This window comes from Onychomys torridus, chromosome 8 (assembly GCF_903995425.1).
Source record: "Onychomys torridus chromosome 8, mOncTor1.1, whole genome shotgun sequence".
NCBI classification, from domain to species: Eukaryota; Metazoa; Chordata; class Mammalia; order Rodentia; family Cricetidae; genus Onychomys; species Onychomys torridus.
The window spans coordinates 39,937,812-39,954,705 of NC_050450.1; the positions used below are offsets into that span (position 1 = coordinate 39,937,812).

Sequence of the window (16,894 nt, forward strand, 5' to 3'; positions counted from 1 at the left end):
TCTTCGGAGAGACTAAAAGAAAAACAGCTCCGGGAACCAGATGTTTGGAGGAGGTGCAATTCAGCATAGACAGCAGAACAAGACCTTTCTCCTTAGAAAGAAAAATACCTACAGAGCAAAATCACTAAGAGTTCAGGATGTCAGCAATCTATTAAGCTAAACTTAAAGATGTGAGAAGAAACAAACTTATTTAAAAATGGACTGATTAAAAACTATCTTTCTCTAAGGCTTGAGGCTTCAAGTAGTCAGTGCAAATCTAATGGCGCAAGTTTCACATTTCTACATTTCAAACACTCCTCACGAGTACCTGGCTTTATGAAGCTGGTTTGAAGTGCAGGGTCTCCAGAAGAAACATACTGATGATCTGCTGTCAAATTTGTATTCCCAGATAGAGTTGGTTGAGCTACATGAGGAAAATGGTTAGTCTGTGGTCCTGTAGATGGATAGTTATATTGCCAATTCAAAGGTGGCGGTGGGTTGGCTCCAGGAAGAAAGCTACCAGAAGGCATTGGTGTAGCAGCTGGGTTCCGAGAAGTGGGTAGTGGCATTTGGGGAACAGGACCACTCTGAAGTGAAGGTGGTAGTGGACTGGAAGCCACAAGTGGTCTATTGAGAGTCTGCCCAGATCCCTGAGAACCACCATAGTTCGACTGTGCAGAGAATGGATTCAAAGTCTTTGCTGGCATTGGACGAGGGTAGGATCCTGGAAGTTGGGAATCATATCCTTGGCTTGATGACATCAGTGTATTTTGGACAGGACCTTCAGATAAGAGAGGAGAAAAATTAGTCTTGCAAACGAATGTAGCAGAGCTTTAAAACAACAAAAACAAAAACAAAAAAACACATAATAGGGGCTAAGAGTGTGGAGTGTGGATCACACAGAAGATCCTGATTTCAATACCCAGGAGCAGGGAACAGTAAGTATTGCACTCAGAAGACTGATGCAGGAGGATTGTAAATACCAAGATAGCCTGGGCTACAGTGAGAATCTGTATCAAAAAATCAAAACACAGACCTAAGGAGCATTGGCTCAGCAGTAAGGAACATTTACTATATGCTGAGCATGGTGATGCGTGCCTTTAATCCCAGAATTTGGGAGGCAGAGGCAGGTAGGTCTGTAAGTTTGAAGCCAGCCTGGTCTACATGGTGAGTTCCAAGCCAATCAAGACTAAACTGGGAATGGTGGTATATGCTTTTTTTCCCCTGTTGTTTTTTGAGACAAGGTTTCACTTGTAGCCTTGGTTGTCCTGGAACTCACTCTGTAGACCAGAGAGGCATGAAACTCGAAGAGCCGCCTGTCTCTGCCTCCCAAGTGCTAGAATTAAAGGCATGCACAGGCTTGTGTATGCTTTTAATCCCAGCATTTGGGAGGCAAAGGTAGGTAGATCTCTGGAAGTTCAAGGCTAGACTGATTTACATAGGGAGTTCCAAGCCAGCCAAGGACTTTGACAGTGGGAACCTGTCTTAAAACAAAACATATACTTACACATAAAACCAGTAAAATAGTAAATATATTACACTCAGGGGCTAGAAAAACGACTCAATGGTTAAGAGTACTGGCTGCTTTTGCTGAAGAGCAGGGTTCAATTCCCAGCATCCACATGATGGCTCACAACCATCTGTAACTCAGTCTCAGAGGATCCAATGCCCTCTCCTGGCCTCCAAGGGCACCAGATATATGATATACATGCAAGCAAAATGCTCATAACGATAAGTAATTTAAAATTAGAGAGGTCTTATTAAATTTCTCCTTAAAATGTTATGTTCAATAGTAGAGACAACTCAATTTAAAAATAAGCAGGTCTTTTCCTCAAAACAGGGTCTCTGTGCAGCCTTAGCTGCCCTGGAGCTTACTCTGTAGACCACACTGGCCTGGAATTTACAGAGATCCACCTGTCTTTGCCGTTGAATGCTGGCATTAAAGGCGTGTGCCACCACTGCCCAGCCAGCAGAAGATCTTAAAAGTCAGATTAAGAAAACATACATGGGCTGGGCATGGTGGCACATGCCTTTAATCCAGCAATTCTCCACCTGTGGGTCTCAACCCCTTTGGGAATTTCATGATCCTTCACAGTAGTAGTCTAAGACCATCAGAAAACACAACTATTTACATTATGATTCATAACAGTAGCAAAATTATAGTTATAAAGTAGCAACAAAAATAATTTCATGGTTGGAGGTCATCACAACATGGGGAACTGTATTCAAGGGTGACAGCATTAGGAAGGGTGAGAAACACTACTTTTAATTCCAGTCCTTGGGAGGCAGAGGCAGAGACAGGTGAATCTCTGTGAGATTGAGGCAGGCTTGATCTACAAAGCAAGTTCCAGAAAAGCCAGGGCTGTTACACAGATAAATCCTGGGGGGGGGGGGTGGGGGCAGTGAGAAAAGGAAACAGAACATACATGTTTAATAATTATGTGCAAAGACATTAACTGGGGCTGCAGAGACAGCTCAGTAAGTAAGAGAACTTGATGTGTTGTTATGAAGACTAGTGTCCAGCACTCAGAGAACAAGCCAGGTATCTATCCCACAAAGACCTGACTCCAGCTCCGAGAGATCTTAGGCCTTCTTCTGGTTCCACACAGGCAAAGGCACTTGCACCTACACACACATGCACAGACTCACACAGACACATACATACACATAAATAAATACATCTAAAACCAGACATTTATTCAACGTAATAGCTGGAGAACGGCAAACGAAAACTGGAAGAGAACCACTCAGACAAACCGGGTGATATGCTGGTGGGAATCTAAACTCATGCAGCTCCCATCCCTGCTTGCAGCCTTTTGACCAGTTACTGTATGCTCTTGCAATCCCTTAGGCTGCACAGTAACTTTACACAAATGTTCAGAGCAGCATTACTTACAGTTTCTGTGGTGCTGCCGTCCTCCCCACCACGATGATATTGGACGAAGCCTCTGAAACTGTAAGCAAGCCTCCAATTAAATTCTTCCCTTTTTAAGAGTTACTTTGGGGGGTTGTGAGATGGCTCGGCGATTAAGAGCACTGGCTGTTCTTCCAGAGGTCCTGAGTTCAATTCCCAGCAACTAGATGGTGGATCACAACCATCCGTAAGGAGATCTGATGCCCTCTTCTGACATGTAGGTGTACATGCAGACAGAGTACTCATAAATTTTTTTTTTTTTTTAAAGTTACTTTTGGTCATGGCATTTCTTCACAGCAGTGAACAGTGACTGAGACAGAAGCTGGTACCAGAGATTGGGGTATTGTGTAACAGGCCTGACTGTGCTGTTTGTTGGAAGAATCTGGAAGATTTTGGGATTCAGACTAGAAAAGCAGTTGGACACTTTAAGCTGGGCGTAATGGGCCATCCTTGTAGGAGCATGGAAGACAGTGCGGAGGGCAATTTGAACTGTGGGCCCAGCTCAAGAAATTCCAGAGGGGAAGAACAGAAGCGGCCTAGAGAGCATTCTTGTGACATTCTGGCAAAGAATGTAGCTGCTTCTTGTCCTTCTCCTAAACATCTGCCTGACCTACAGTGAAAAGGAGCAAATGAGGCAAGAAGGGACACAATGTGCAGTGTGAGGATAAAGGAGCACCAGGAAACGTAAGGGAGCAAGTCCAGTGCTTCCAGAGAAAACGTTTAGAGAAAAGCCCGGAGCTAAATGGAATAAAGAGAGTGGTGACCTCAGGGTAAGATCCCACCCAGTGAGGCTTCCAGTTGTGAAGAGGAATTACGGAAAAGTTTAGGGAGTAAGGAACCATGTACAATAGAAAGCTGGTGCAAATAAAATCGAACCAGGGAGCCAAGTTCCAACCCCATCAAGCAGCAGAACTTGGCAGCTTTGGCCATATGGTTCTGGCTTTAGAGTCAAGAATACAAGAAAAGGGTTAGAGAATCTCCCTCCAAGGCTAAGGAAAGACGCTGAGGCTGTGTGTGTGTGTGTGTGTGTGTGTGTGTGTGTGTGTGTGTGTGTAAGGGGGGGGGGCATCCCTGCATGGAGGCCTAGAGAGACCACTGTGTGAAGCTGTGAAGGTGAAGTCTGGATTTTACTGAAGACTTCAAGATGCTGGAGATCCAGATTTGTAGGATACCCGCCAAAGATAGTGGCAGATCAGGGGTGGAACCAGCATCAACAAAGCTGAAAGGAGTTGGGAGATCTGAAGAGCGCTCTGACATCAGACATGGAGATGCGGAATCTGGAGTTTGCTGTGCTGGTTTTAGGTCTTGCTTTGACCCAGTATTTTCTCACTATGCTCCTTTCCTCCTCTTTGAAATGGTAATGTATATCCTGTGCCATTACAGGTTGGAAGTATATGATCTGCTTTTTTATTTTGATATTACAAGGGCTTACTGTTAAGAGAATCCTATGAGTCTCAGAAGAGACTTGAATTTTTTGTTTTGTTTTGTTTTTTTTGAGACAGAGTTTCTTTGTGTAGCTGTGGCTATCCTGGAACTCACTCTATAGGTCAGGCTGGCCTTGAACTCAGAGATCTGCCTGTCTCTGCCTCCCGAGTGCTGGGATTAAAGGCATTAAAACCAATACCCAGGACTGGAGAGATGGTTCAGTAGTTAAGAGCACTGACTGCTTTCCCACAGGTCATGAGTTCAATTCCCAGCACCCACATGGTAGCTAACAACTGTCCGTAACTACAAGATCTGATCACCCTCATACAGACATGCATACAGACGGAACACCAATGCACATAAAATAAAAATAAATAAATTATTTAAAAAAAAACAAAAAAACACCCGGCCAAATTTTGAACTTTTAAGCAGTGTTGAGACTGAAAGAATATGGGGACTTCTGAAGTTGGACTTAATGCACTTTGCATTACGATATGGTACAAGCTTATGGAAGCCAGGGAGTAGAATGTGGTGGTTGGTAGAAGAATGGCCCCATATGCTCATATATTTGAATGCTTAGTCATCAGGGAATGGCACTATTTGAGAAGAACTAGGAGGTGTGGCCTTGTTGGAAGAAGTGTGTCACTGGGAGTGGGCCCTGAGGTTTCAAAGCCACACCAAGCCCGGTCTCTCTCCTCCTGTGGCCGGCAGTGAGGATGCAGCTCTCAGTTTCTGCTCCAGTGCCGCAATCGCCACCATGTGTCCTGCCATGATAACAATGGACTAAGTCTCTGAAACTGTAAGCCAGCTGCCCCTCAACGAAACGTTTCCTTTTTTAAGCGTTTCCTTGGTCATGGTGTCTCTTCACAGCACTCTAACAACAACGAAGATAATATGCCCCAAATGGAGACAACAGAATGATAACCCTGTGGGGATATATCTATACAGTGGAATATGATTTGGTCATAAAAATAAAGCACTAACATGCTATAAATGAATAAACCTTAAAAATACCACAGTATGTTGGGCCTGTAGTTCTTACTCAGCAGAATAGCATCTGCTGCTATGCATGAGGCCCTGAGTTCACTTCCCACCACCACACACACACAATCTTTTAATTGAAAGAAGCCAGACACAGGAGGGTGTAATTAGACATGCATTGTATAATTAACCTATATACAAGGCCCAGAATAGGAAAACCCAGACACAAAAGTCAATTCACGGTTGGAGCACTAGAAGAATGGCTAAGGGTTTACTTGGCTTTCTGAAATGTGGGCTGAGATACTGAGATGGCTCATCAGGTAAAGGCATTTGCCATGCAAGCTGACAGCTTGAAGTCATAACAGCAGAAGAGAACCAACTCACCAAAGATGTCCTCTGCCTTCCACATGTGTGCACCATGGCATGTGTATACCCCATACACACACATACACACACATACACACACACACACACACACACACACACACACACACACACACACACACACAGAGTAAAATAAATATACCAATGCCAGGCAGGTATAGTAGTTCATGCCCATAATCTCAGTATTCCAGAGGCTGAGGCAGGAAGATCCTGTGACCTTAGAGTATGAGGCCAGCCTAGGCAACAGTTGGGGGAGGGCTTCCATACTACATACCTGGTCCTTGTCATACAACTATCCCATCCAGTAGATAGGATGACCTTCAAGGTTACTGAAGATACACACAGATGAGATGGTCTAAGAGGGTTGCTCTTCCCCATGCCCTGCTTGCTCTTATGGATCTGGCTGCTCATATGAACCATTACAAATGTTTTCTCATGTTCTGTTAACTGTCTACCAAATTACTGCATCCAAGCAGGAAGGTCATGGGATTCACTGATAACCAATCAGAAGCACAGGTCAGAAACCTGAAGAACTTGGTGCTATCTCTGGGTAGTTGAGGTCACAACTGAACAGGACAGGTTTTGCACTTGGTTGTTGCACTTGGTGTTCACTGAAGAACTGCATGTGCCCACACTCACATGCAGTGATCACAGGAGGACTCTCTGCTGTATGAAGCAAGCACACAAGTGTTTGTTCCCTTACTACTGACCTAGCACCATTGTTAAGTGTCCTCCAGGAGGCAGGCCCCTCCCTCCCAACAGACCTCACAGGTGCTTGGAAACACCTGCAGTATCATTCCCTTCACACACCATTCCCTTCTTAGCAGTTCCTGGGCAATTTATTCCTCACTCAGTGTTTTGCACTCCATTATCTTAAAGCAAGTAGGGGAGGGACAACTGTTTCTCCAAGTGTTTGTTTCCCTAACTGCCTGCCTACTTCCAATTTCCCTAGTAAGATTGCATTAAAAACCCTAAATAGCTGGAGAGATGGCTCAGCGGTTTGGAGCATATGCTGTTCTTCCAGAGGACCCAGGGTCAATTCCCAGCACCCACATGTCAGCTAACAACTGTCTGTAACTCCAAGATCTGACACTCTCACACGGACACATGCAGGCAAAACACCAATGCATAAAAAATAAAAATAAATAATCTTGGGGCTGGCGAGATGGCTCAGAGGTTAAGAGAACTGACTGCTCTCCCAGAGGTCCTGAGTTCAATTCCCAGCAACCACATGGTGGCTCACAACCATCTATAATGAGATCCGGTGCCCTCTTCTGGCCTGCAGATATACAAGCAGGCAGAACACTGTATACATAATAAATAAATCTTTAAAAAACCAAAACAACAACAACAACAACAAAACCCTAAATAAGTAGCTGGGCATGGTGATGCACACCTTTTTTTCCCAGTACTAGGGAGGCAAAGGCAGGCGGATCTCAAGTTTGAGGCATGCCCAGCATGCAGGGGTTTGCTCCTCAGTGCCATAAAACAACACAGCAACAACAGGAGGAAAGTGCCAGGTGGTGGTGCACACCTTTAATCCCAGCACTAGCAAGGCAGAGGCAGGAGGATCTCTGTGAGTTTCAGATCAGCATGGTCTATGGAGAGAATTCCAGAATAGCCAGAGTTACACAGAGCTAAAAACAAAACAACAACAAAAACAACAAAACTTTATCTCAATTAAGTCTGACCCTTGCTGGACACAGTGGTGCACGCCTTTAGTCCCAGCACTCTAGAGGCAGAAGCAGGCAGATAGATCTCTGTGAGTTCGAGGCCAGCCTGGTCTACAAAATGAGTCTCAGGACAGCCAGAGCTATTACACAGAGAAACCCTGCCTCAAAAAACAAAAACAAAAAAACCCAAAAAGCCAGCAACTCTTTGCTGTAATTATAGGCAAATACTTATATAAGGAAACCAAAAATAAGGCTTTGGTCCCTGATCCCTAAACTAGTTCAAGGACCTGGGTCCTGGGATCAAGGAGAAGAAGAGTAGGTAAGTAATTAGACGACCTCAGCATGCCATTGGCTGGTGCCTGAAAGCACCAGATCGATCTGCACAGTGAATGCTAGCTCCTGTCACTACGCCTCTCTTTCCAGAGCCCTCCGACAGACAATCCGCAGAGACAGAGAAGCAGTTCACTGGCTACTACATGCATCAGTGTTTCATTTTGGGGCTTTGCTTTGTCTTTTTGCAGTACTGAGCATTGACTCCAAAGCCCTGGACATGCTAAGCAGGTGCTTCATCACCGAGTGTTATCCCTGGCGTGGTAAGTGCTTCCAGAGGTACACAAAGGATTATGGGAGCTTAGTTTTGACCCATTCTGAAAATAATAAATGGAGCTCAGCCACAATAATCAGTGGGAGGACTAGACACCACCTTTGATATTCAGAGTCTATTTCTGAATTAAGACCGCCCATACAAGGGCTGGACCAAGGGCTCAACCATTAAGAAAAGCACTTGCTGCTCTTCCAAAGGACTCAGTTCAGCGGCAAGCACCCATATCAGGTAGCTCAGAACTGCCTATAACTCTGCCAGCTCCAGGGCATCTGATGCTCTCTTTTGGTTTCTGAGGGCACCTTTACACATTATATATATCATGTTACACACACACACACACACACACACAACACACGCTCATGCACGATTTAAAATAAATAAAAGCCGGGCACCCATCACTCCGGAGGCAAAGGCAGGCAGATTTCTGTGAGTTCAAGGGCCAGCCTGGTTCCAGGACAGCCAGAGCTGTTACACAGAGATACCCTGTCTCAAAAGACCAAAACAAAATTGGGAACTTTTTTTTTTTTTTTTTTTTTGGTTTTTCAAGACAGGATTTTCCGGAACTCGGTCTGTAGACCAGGCTGGCCTTGAACTCAGAGATCTGTTTGCTTCTGCCTCCTGAGATTAAAGGCATGCACCACCACCTGGCAGGAACTTATTTTAAAACATGTATAGGTATTTTTTGTGTATCTCTGCACCACATGCCTGCCTGGTGCCCAGAGAGGCCAGAGAGGGCGACAGACTATCCTGGGACTGAAGTTACAAGCGGCTATGAGGAACTTCACAGGTGCTGGGACTTGAACACTGGTCCTCTGAAGAGCCCTCTCTTCAGCCTCCCCAACTAGTAATTCTTAAATGTGCTAGACACTATGTGGGCTCTGAAGCCACAGGGCTTACAGGTTGAGGGAAGTCAGATATTCTTTTAGAAGATTACAGCCTACCTACCAGGGGAAGGAGAAAGGAGACTGTCCTCCTCAGCTTCTGTTCTATATGTAAAAGGAACTATTATATAAATATCCCATGGAGATGAAGTTAATAAAACGGCAGTCTCCTAACTGCCTTGGCAAGTCGGTTCAAAGAGCTAGCAAAGGAGGTACAAAATGACAGGAGCTCTTCCTTCCCTTTAGCCTTACTATGGCAATGTCGACAAGATGCCAGTCTGAGGTGTCTTGCAGCCTCGTTATCAGTGCTTTGCAATGGAAATATTTACACAAGTCAGTATTAAAAACCTGAGGGAAACCTTCCTAGACAATCTTTAGGTTGTAATGCAACATAACAACACATCACAGAGCAAAAAGGTTTAGTGTAAGGAATACAGCAAGAAAGCAATTTACAGAAAATAAAAATAGCCACTCTTGCTAAGTCTTGGTTCAAATTAAATGATATCCTAAGATCTAACTGTACTGTAACATGTTAAATTACACAAGCACATTAAACTATCACCTTAAGAAATTTCACCTTAGCCGGGAGGTGGTGGCCCAAACCTTTAATCCCAGCACTCGGGAGGCAGAAGCAGGCGAATCTCTGTGAGTTCCAGGCCAGCCTGAGCTACCAAGTGAGTTCCAGGAAAGGCACAAAGCTACAAAGAGAAACCTTGTCTTGAAAAACAAAGAAACAAAGAAACAAACAAACAAAAAAGAAATTTCACCTTTAATTCCAGCACTCGGTAGACAGAGGCAGGTGGATCTCTGTGAGTTTGAGGCCAGCCTGGTCTACATAGTGAATTCCAGGCCAGCCAGGGTTACAAAGTAAGACCCTGACTCAAAACAAAATGTTAAAAATGGCTATTATAGCCAGGTGGTAGCAGTGCATGCCTTTAATCCCACCACCAACACAAAAGGTTATTATAAAAGACTGAGGAGGAAAGGAAAGGGAAAAATGATCTAATTATACAATAATCTAAAAAAAAGACTGAAATGATAGCTCAAGAGTTTCATATTTGCAGGCATATGAGTCTACTACTACTTACTTTTGTTTTGTGTTGTTTTCCAAGACAGAGTCTATTTGTATAACTTTGGAGCCTGTTCTGGAACTTGCTCTATAGACCAGGCTGACCTAGAACTCACAGAGCTCCGCCTGCCTCTACTTCCCGAGTGCTGGGATTACAGGTAGGCACCACCACTGCCCGGCTTTCTACTACTTAGTAGTTCTAAACAACCCACACGAGTGCTCTCTTATTCTCTCCTACGCCCAAGGTCAGAATATGGACGTGCAACAGGTGTATGGTTAGCTTTGACCAAATGAACAGGGAAATTCCAGCTCTGTAATAAGCAGCTGAAACAGGAGGATTGCCACATGTTTCAGGCTAACTGGAACTGGAGATACAGAGTGAGACACTGTCTCAAAAAACTAACTAAAATCAATGAAATTTCTCCAGCACAGCCTAACACGCTGATTAAATTCCTGCAACATTGCAAAACCCTGACAATCACACTTGCATGTAACTCACGGGCACATGTGCAGAATTTGCCACTTAAATGCAAGTTATAAGAAAAACCCCTACCAGAGACATCTTGCTTAATTGTTTTCACCTTAAAGGGAATGAGGACTTCTCCTGTGCAAGTGTTACTGTCACAGAAGAAAATGTAGTTTACATAATCTGTTACTATAAACTTAAGAACCAATTCAAGTCAACTTGTCAGTGCTTCTCTCGTCTCTTGCCCTGCCCACATAGCTGCCTACCCACTGACATATTTTTAAGTCCTATAAAGAGCCCTCTTTGTAAAGAAAACAGTAGTCTTCTTTAAATGCATTATAACCAGCAATTTTAGTCACTGGCTATTTTTTCCAACTTCAATGGGCACAGTAAGTACTTTAGTATTATTCTCCCTGTCTTCTTCCCACAAAGCAAAGATCTGTAGGCTAATTTGTAAGTAGGCAGAAAATGTGTCTATATCAATTAAAATACGCTTAGCAATTCACGCTGTAGAAAAACTTCAGGAATCCTAGAAGAGGTGTCAAATTATAAGATTTTCTCATGCCAAATGATAAACTATAGTGCCAGATGTACACTCTCCTCGGGTTCAGAGAGTTGGGTCTAACTACGTTCCAAGTGAGGAAGAGGCCTCTTGAAACGAACCCTAGTCTTCCATCTATTTGGTTCTTCCACAACCGAAGAACTGCACAGGCGGCCCAGGGACAGCTGTGAGGGGAGATCCCTGGAGAAAGATACCTGGAGGGATGAGTAAGTCCTAAAGGGGTCTGCCAAAGGCGGAGTCATTCATTCACCTCCGCAAACTCGGACTAATAAACACGGCCCGCACCCCACCGCGCTTCGAGCTCACAGACCCGAGATGAACCCTGCCCTCCAGGACACCGGATTGAGGTGGGGTGGGGGTGATGACACCCAGACACTATGACCTCCGTAAGGCAGTTCTGAGGAACTGATTTCATCTGCGATTCTTTTTCACCTCTTGTTTCTTCCTCTCAGACGCTGCATACCGCAGGTGCTTACCGTGTGCTGGCTGGATGTATAAATACATGTGAAACTGTCTCACCAGCGCGGGTCTGCAGGTGCACGGCCCCCGGTCACGATCTGCCACTCCTCCCGGCACACCCGGCCCGGAGGTCTCCGGGGCCCTGGCCGTGCCGTCCTCCCCGCCCCCATGCGGCACTCACCGTTGGTGTAGGGAGACCCCGCGGCCGAGGCGGCCCCGTTCTGGGCCTGGAGGCCGGCTGCGGCGCCGCGGGCGGCCGGGATCCCGGGCTGGGCCATGGCGCCCGGGGTTCACGGGGTAGGACGGAGTCGTCGGGGTCGACCGCAGCGCCGAGCCAAGAGCTCCAAGAGGAAAAGCCGCGGGTAGGGAGCTGAGAGCCGGAGAAGCGGAACACGCGAAGGCTGCACGTCAAAGCCGAGGCATGGCGTCTCGGTGTCCTCAGCCCGCCGGCGGCCACGATCCGGCTTGGGCGCGGAGAGGCTCGGGGAGTCAGGCCGGCGGGGCCGCGAACGCCCGGCTCGGAGGCGCCAGCCGAACCCGGAGAGGAGGGCGGTCCTGGGCGGAGCTGCCGGCCGCGCAGGCACAGTGGGGACACGTGGCACTTCCGGTTCCGGCTGGCGGCTCTCAATCCCGGCGGAGCTGCCCCAGGCCACCTGACAGTCCCGTGTCCCGGCCCGGAGGACCGTGCACGGACTCGCCTGCCACGTCACTGACTCCCGCCGCCCACCGGAAGTGGCATGTGTCGCCACGACGAAAATCCCCGGCGTGGAGAACGTCAGCTCCCTGACAGATCGGGGATCTGAGGGCGGTGCGGACTTTTAGAGTCGCCCTGGTAAGGGTAGGACAGACCCGGCTCCTCTTCCCGTATTCTCCGAGGATTGACCTGAGACAGACGTCATCGTCTGCTGTCGAGACCCAGCCACCGCTGGTGACTCAGACGGTGCTATGCCGGGTGTAGAGTGCAAGAGACTTTTAAAAAGAGATGCTAAAATACGTGTGTATGTCAAAGTGTCATGGGCCGAACGTGGTAGCAACTGAGAGGCCGAGGCAGGAGTATTGCTCTTAGTTTGCAAGCGGCCAACCAGATCTGCCAGGGCTGGAGCAGAGACCCTAGGTCAAGGTGAAAATATGTGACGACTTTAAGGAAGAAGCCTTTCCTTTCTAACTGGAAGATTCAGAGGTCCTTTTAATTTTGAAGTTAGCTTATTCATAGCTTAGTCATTCCGAAGTACTTTCCACACATAGATTAGCTCTCCCCACTCTTCCTCTCCCAATGTTGACAATGGAATCCAAGGTCCTACAGCACTCATTTACCACTGAGCTACACAGCTTCTAACAGCAAGTATTGCTACCGAGGCTTGGGGCCTAATAACATATTGAAATAGTAATTTTAAACCAGAAGTGGTGGTGTACTCCTATAGTTCTGGATACTGGGAAATGAGACAGGAAGATCTTGAATACAAGACCAGCCTGGGCAATTTAGCAGGATTCAGTTTCTCAAAAAGGGGTTAGGAATGTAGGTTACTGGCAGAGAGTTTGCTTAACCTTGTAGAAAGAAAACCTGAGTTCAAACATTTAAAGGCAGTTTTAATTCCTCTTCTGAGCGTTTACATTAAGGTGAATAATTCAAACTTCCTTCTGGGCAAGTAGTTTGTGGGCTGCTTTTATTTTTATTTTTTTATTTTTTAGCTCCAAATAGACTTTTTGACTTTTAAGGCCAACGAGAAGTAGAAACTGGTTGGTTACACAACACAATTAATGATATCAATAGTGATCTTAGCTACCTTCATTCTACTTTGGTTTTTCCTGCTCCCAGCAGATGACAAAGTCCTTCACAGATGTGTACTGCTGATTAAAATGTCGTGTCATGCCATGAGTTTCACAACGTCAGGGGAAAGTACACCTTACCTAACTCACTCAACATCTAATGCCTCCTGTGAAGTATTACATAGAAAAAAAGCACAATCTAAGGCTACTGTCAGACCCAAGAAGCAGGCAGTAACTACACATAAAAATTTATCCTTGACAGGCAGTGGTGGTGCACACCTTTAATCGAAGCACTCAGGAGGCAGAGGCAGGCGGATTTCTACAGACGGAGTTCAAGAACAGCTAGGGCTGTTATACAGAGAAACCCTGCCTCACAAATCAACAAAAACTCAAAACAAAACAAAACAAAATTATCCTCACCTTGATTTTGTTATCATTTGCCTCAGAACCATTCTAAAATATACTTCATGTGAGTGGAATTCAACTACTTTTTAAAAAGATGGTTTTAAAATTTATTTTCTGTTTATAGGAGTGCCTACAGGGAAGTATTTTACACCATGTGGATACAGTACTCACGGAGGCCAGAAGAGGGCGTTGCATCCCCTGTTGCTGGAGTTGACAAGCAATTGTGAACTCCCTGATGTGGGTGATGGGAAAGAAACCCTGGTCCTCTGTGCAAGAACTGCCAATGCTCTTTACTGCTGAGTCTCCTCCTCCTTCCCCACCCCTTTATTATAAGATCTAGGTAGGCTTCTTGTTGGTTGGTTTGTTTGGTTGGTTTTTTTGAGACAGGGTTTCTCTGTGTAGTTTTGGTGCCTGTCCTGGATCTCACTCTGTAGACCAGGCTGGCCTCAAACTCACAGAGATCCTCTGGCTCTGCCACCTGAGTGCTGGGATTAAGGCAAGCGCTGCCACCACTCAGCTACGTAAGCTTCTTTAGGATGAAGATACTTTAAATCAAACTTTCACCTAAGAGCACCTGTGACAAAATCCCAAGTCCTATATCTAAGAACAGTAAAACAAACAAGAAACAGAACAAGAACATAGTCTTGCTTTAAAGAGAAACTAGAACTCAGGGAGAAACTGAAGCTTCCTGAGGTCAGAAAAAAAAAAAAAGGTCACTCTTCAAAGAGGTAAATGCCATGGTTTCCAACTTCTGTTGATTTAATCTTCTCTTTATATTCAACTCCTTTGGAATAATCTTGGTTTGTTGACTTTGGCATAGTGGTTTGATTTGGTTAAATCAATCTTTCTTTGAACTTTGTCCTGTTTAAGCAATATCCGTGTGTTCAAATCTTAAAAAGTACATAACCACACTGGTTAAATCAGTTAAATAGCTATAAATAGTTTGCTAATAAGTAAACAATTTTGTTCCACCCCTAAATTTCTCTGTTGCTATTATTAACCCCAAACTATGGTTAAATGAGTGTTTTTTTATGTTTTCAACTAGCCACCTTTAAGATACTGAGGAGAGGGGCTGGCGAGATGGCTCAGAGGTTGGAGAGCACTGGCTGCTCTTCCAGAGGTCCTGAGTTCAATTCCCAGCAACCACATGGTGGCTCACAACCATCTAGAATGAAATCTGGTGCCCTCTTCTGGCCTGCAGACACACAAACAGGCAGAACACTGTATACATAATAAATAAATAAATCTTAAAAAAGAAAAAAAAAAAAAAGATACTGAGGAGAAGCCAGGAGCCAGGCAGTGGTTGCACATATCTTTAATCCCAGCACTTGGGAGGCAGAGGCAGGTGGATCTCTGTGAGTTCTAGGACAGCCAGAGCTACACAGAGAAACCCTGTCTTCAAAAACAAAAAACAAACAAAAAAGATAGTGAGGAGAGCCAGGCTTAGGGGCACACACCTCTAACCCCAGCACTCAGGAGGCAGAGGCAGGTGGATCTCTGTGAGTTCAAGGCCAACCTGATCTACATAGTGAGTTCCAGAACAGCCAGGGTCTCACAAAGAAACCCTGTCTTGGAAAAAAAACAAAAGAAAGAAATTTGCTGATACTCATAAGTAGACTGAAGCTCACAATAGGCTCCTTTGCCCATGTACTCAGGATTGTTAGATTATCAGCTGATAAAATCAATACTTTCAGGAAGGGGATAGTGGAGAGAAGGCTTTGTAGGAAAAGGTGCTCCCTGCCAAACCTCATGACGTAAGTTTGATCCCAGGAACTCTCATGGTAAAAAGAAATAACTCCCCACAAGTTGTCCTCTGATCTCCAAGAACCCACAGGCACACATGAGTGCACACACACAAGGAAAATATTTTAATGTTTTTTTTATTCTTTGTGTCTTTCACATCCTGCATCTCCATCCCATTAATTTCCCCATCCCTTTGTATCCACACTCTGCCCTTACAACCTCCCCACAAAATAAAATAAAATTTAAGAGAAAGAAAAAAGAAAAATCAGTCTCGTCGTGGAAGCTGTAGTGTGACACAGTGAGTCACACAGTACACCCTTTTATCCATATATCTTTACTTGCAAGTGTTCATTGCGAAGAGTTGTTGGTCTGGTTCAAGGCCTCTGGTTTCTGCTACACTATTGATGCTGGGCCCTCATTTGTACTCCTCTGAGTTATCCTGTTGTTGCCCTGTGTTGTGGAGATCCTGCAGCTTTGGGTCTGCAGGACCGGTCCCTTCACGTGCTCCAGCAGATCACAGATGGGGTGGATGTTGCGGTGGGCCAACTCATAACCCTGATTCTGGGCCTGGGTAGTTGCAGGGTTGGTCAGCCCGCCAGCTCTCCTTTGTTGTTACCACCAGGGTGAGTTCTTCTGAATTGCCTTGGCTAGGGATGAGCATGGGGCAGGGCCAGTTCTCCTGCTTCCAGGTCCTCAGGGTTAGCTCTCCTGCACCTACACCCTCAGGGCCAGCTCTACTGTGTTGCCCAGGTGTGGTGTAGGGCCAACTCTCCCGAGTGCTGCAGTTGATGAGGGGCTAGGACAGCTCTCCTATTCTTGTGACCTCAGGGCCAGCTGCCTCACCTGCCTAGGACATTGATGGTAGGTGGGATTTCTCTCTGCCCATGCCACCACATGACAGATGAGTAATGGGGACAGCTCTCCCATGCTCACAACTTCAGGGCTGACTCACCCACACCTCCTCCAACAGAATTGGCTCTATTCTGCTGCCCTGGCAAGGTGCAGGGCCTGCTCTCCCACCTGCTCAGGTGTTGCAGCTGTTGGGAGACAGAGGCAGCTCTCCCGGTCTTATGACCTCAGGGCCAGTTGTCCCACCTGCCTCAGATTTTGAGAGGGTGGTATATTTTTTTACAAAGGGCAAATTACCAGGTATGTTGGCCTTTATTCTCAGCAGGCAGAGGTAGATCTCTGAGTTTGAGGCCAGCCTGATCTACATGGTTAGTTCCAGGACAGCCAGAGTTATGTAGAGAGACCTTGTCTCAAGAAGGAAAAAAGTCATTCTGTTTCTGGTTCAGACAGAACAATTTCAGTTATAGACATTTGTATGAACAACAGTTTCATTCTCTGAAACTCACTTGCCCGCTCCATTTTAGGGACAGTGCCTTTGCCCTCATTTGCCTGTACCAGGACACCTGCTTGTATGTGACATCAACTGCTCTGAAGCACATCCCAAGTACAGTCATCTCACAGCAAGCCAAGGAGCTTCCTAGCTCTTGGAAGCCTCCCTTATGATCCAGCATTCTCATTACCCACTATGTTGAGTCTACAGTGTTGTAGGCTTGAACTACTGGAATGTTTCTTC

At 45.7% G+C, this 16,894-nt stretch overlaps 1 protein-coding gene across 1 annotated transcript in view; it reads right to left on the reverse strand.

Annotated features, from left to right (window-relative positions):
• The window catches only part of Sec24a (SEC24 homolog A, COPII coat complex component), a 60,006-nt gene extending 47,954 nt beyond the window's left edge, over positions 1-12,052 (reverse strand). Inside the window, exons 1-2 of the mRNA XM_036196636.1 lie at positions 11,579-12,052; positions 308-760 (exon numbers count right to left, since the gene is read on the reverse strand). Of these exons, the coding sequence (XP_036052529.1) occupies positions 308-760; positions 11,579-11,675 (550 nt within the window). The 5' untranslated portion in view covers positions 11,676-12,052. The remainder of the gene's footprint in view (positions 1-307; positions 761-11,578) is intronic.
• Between the last annotated feature and the right edge of the window lie 4,842 nt (positions 12,053-16,894).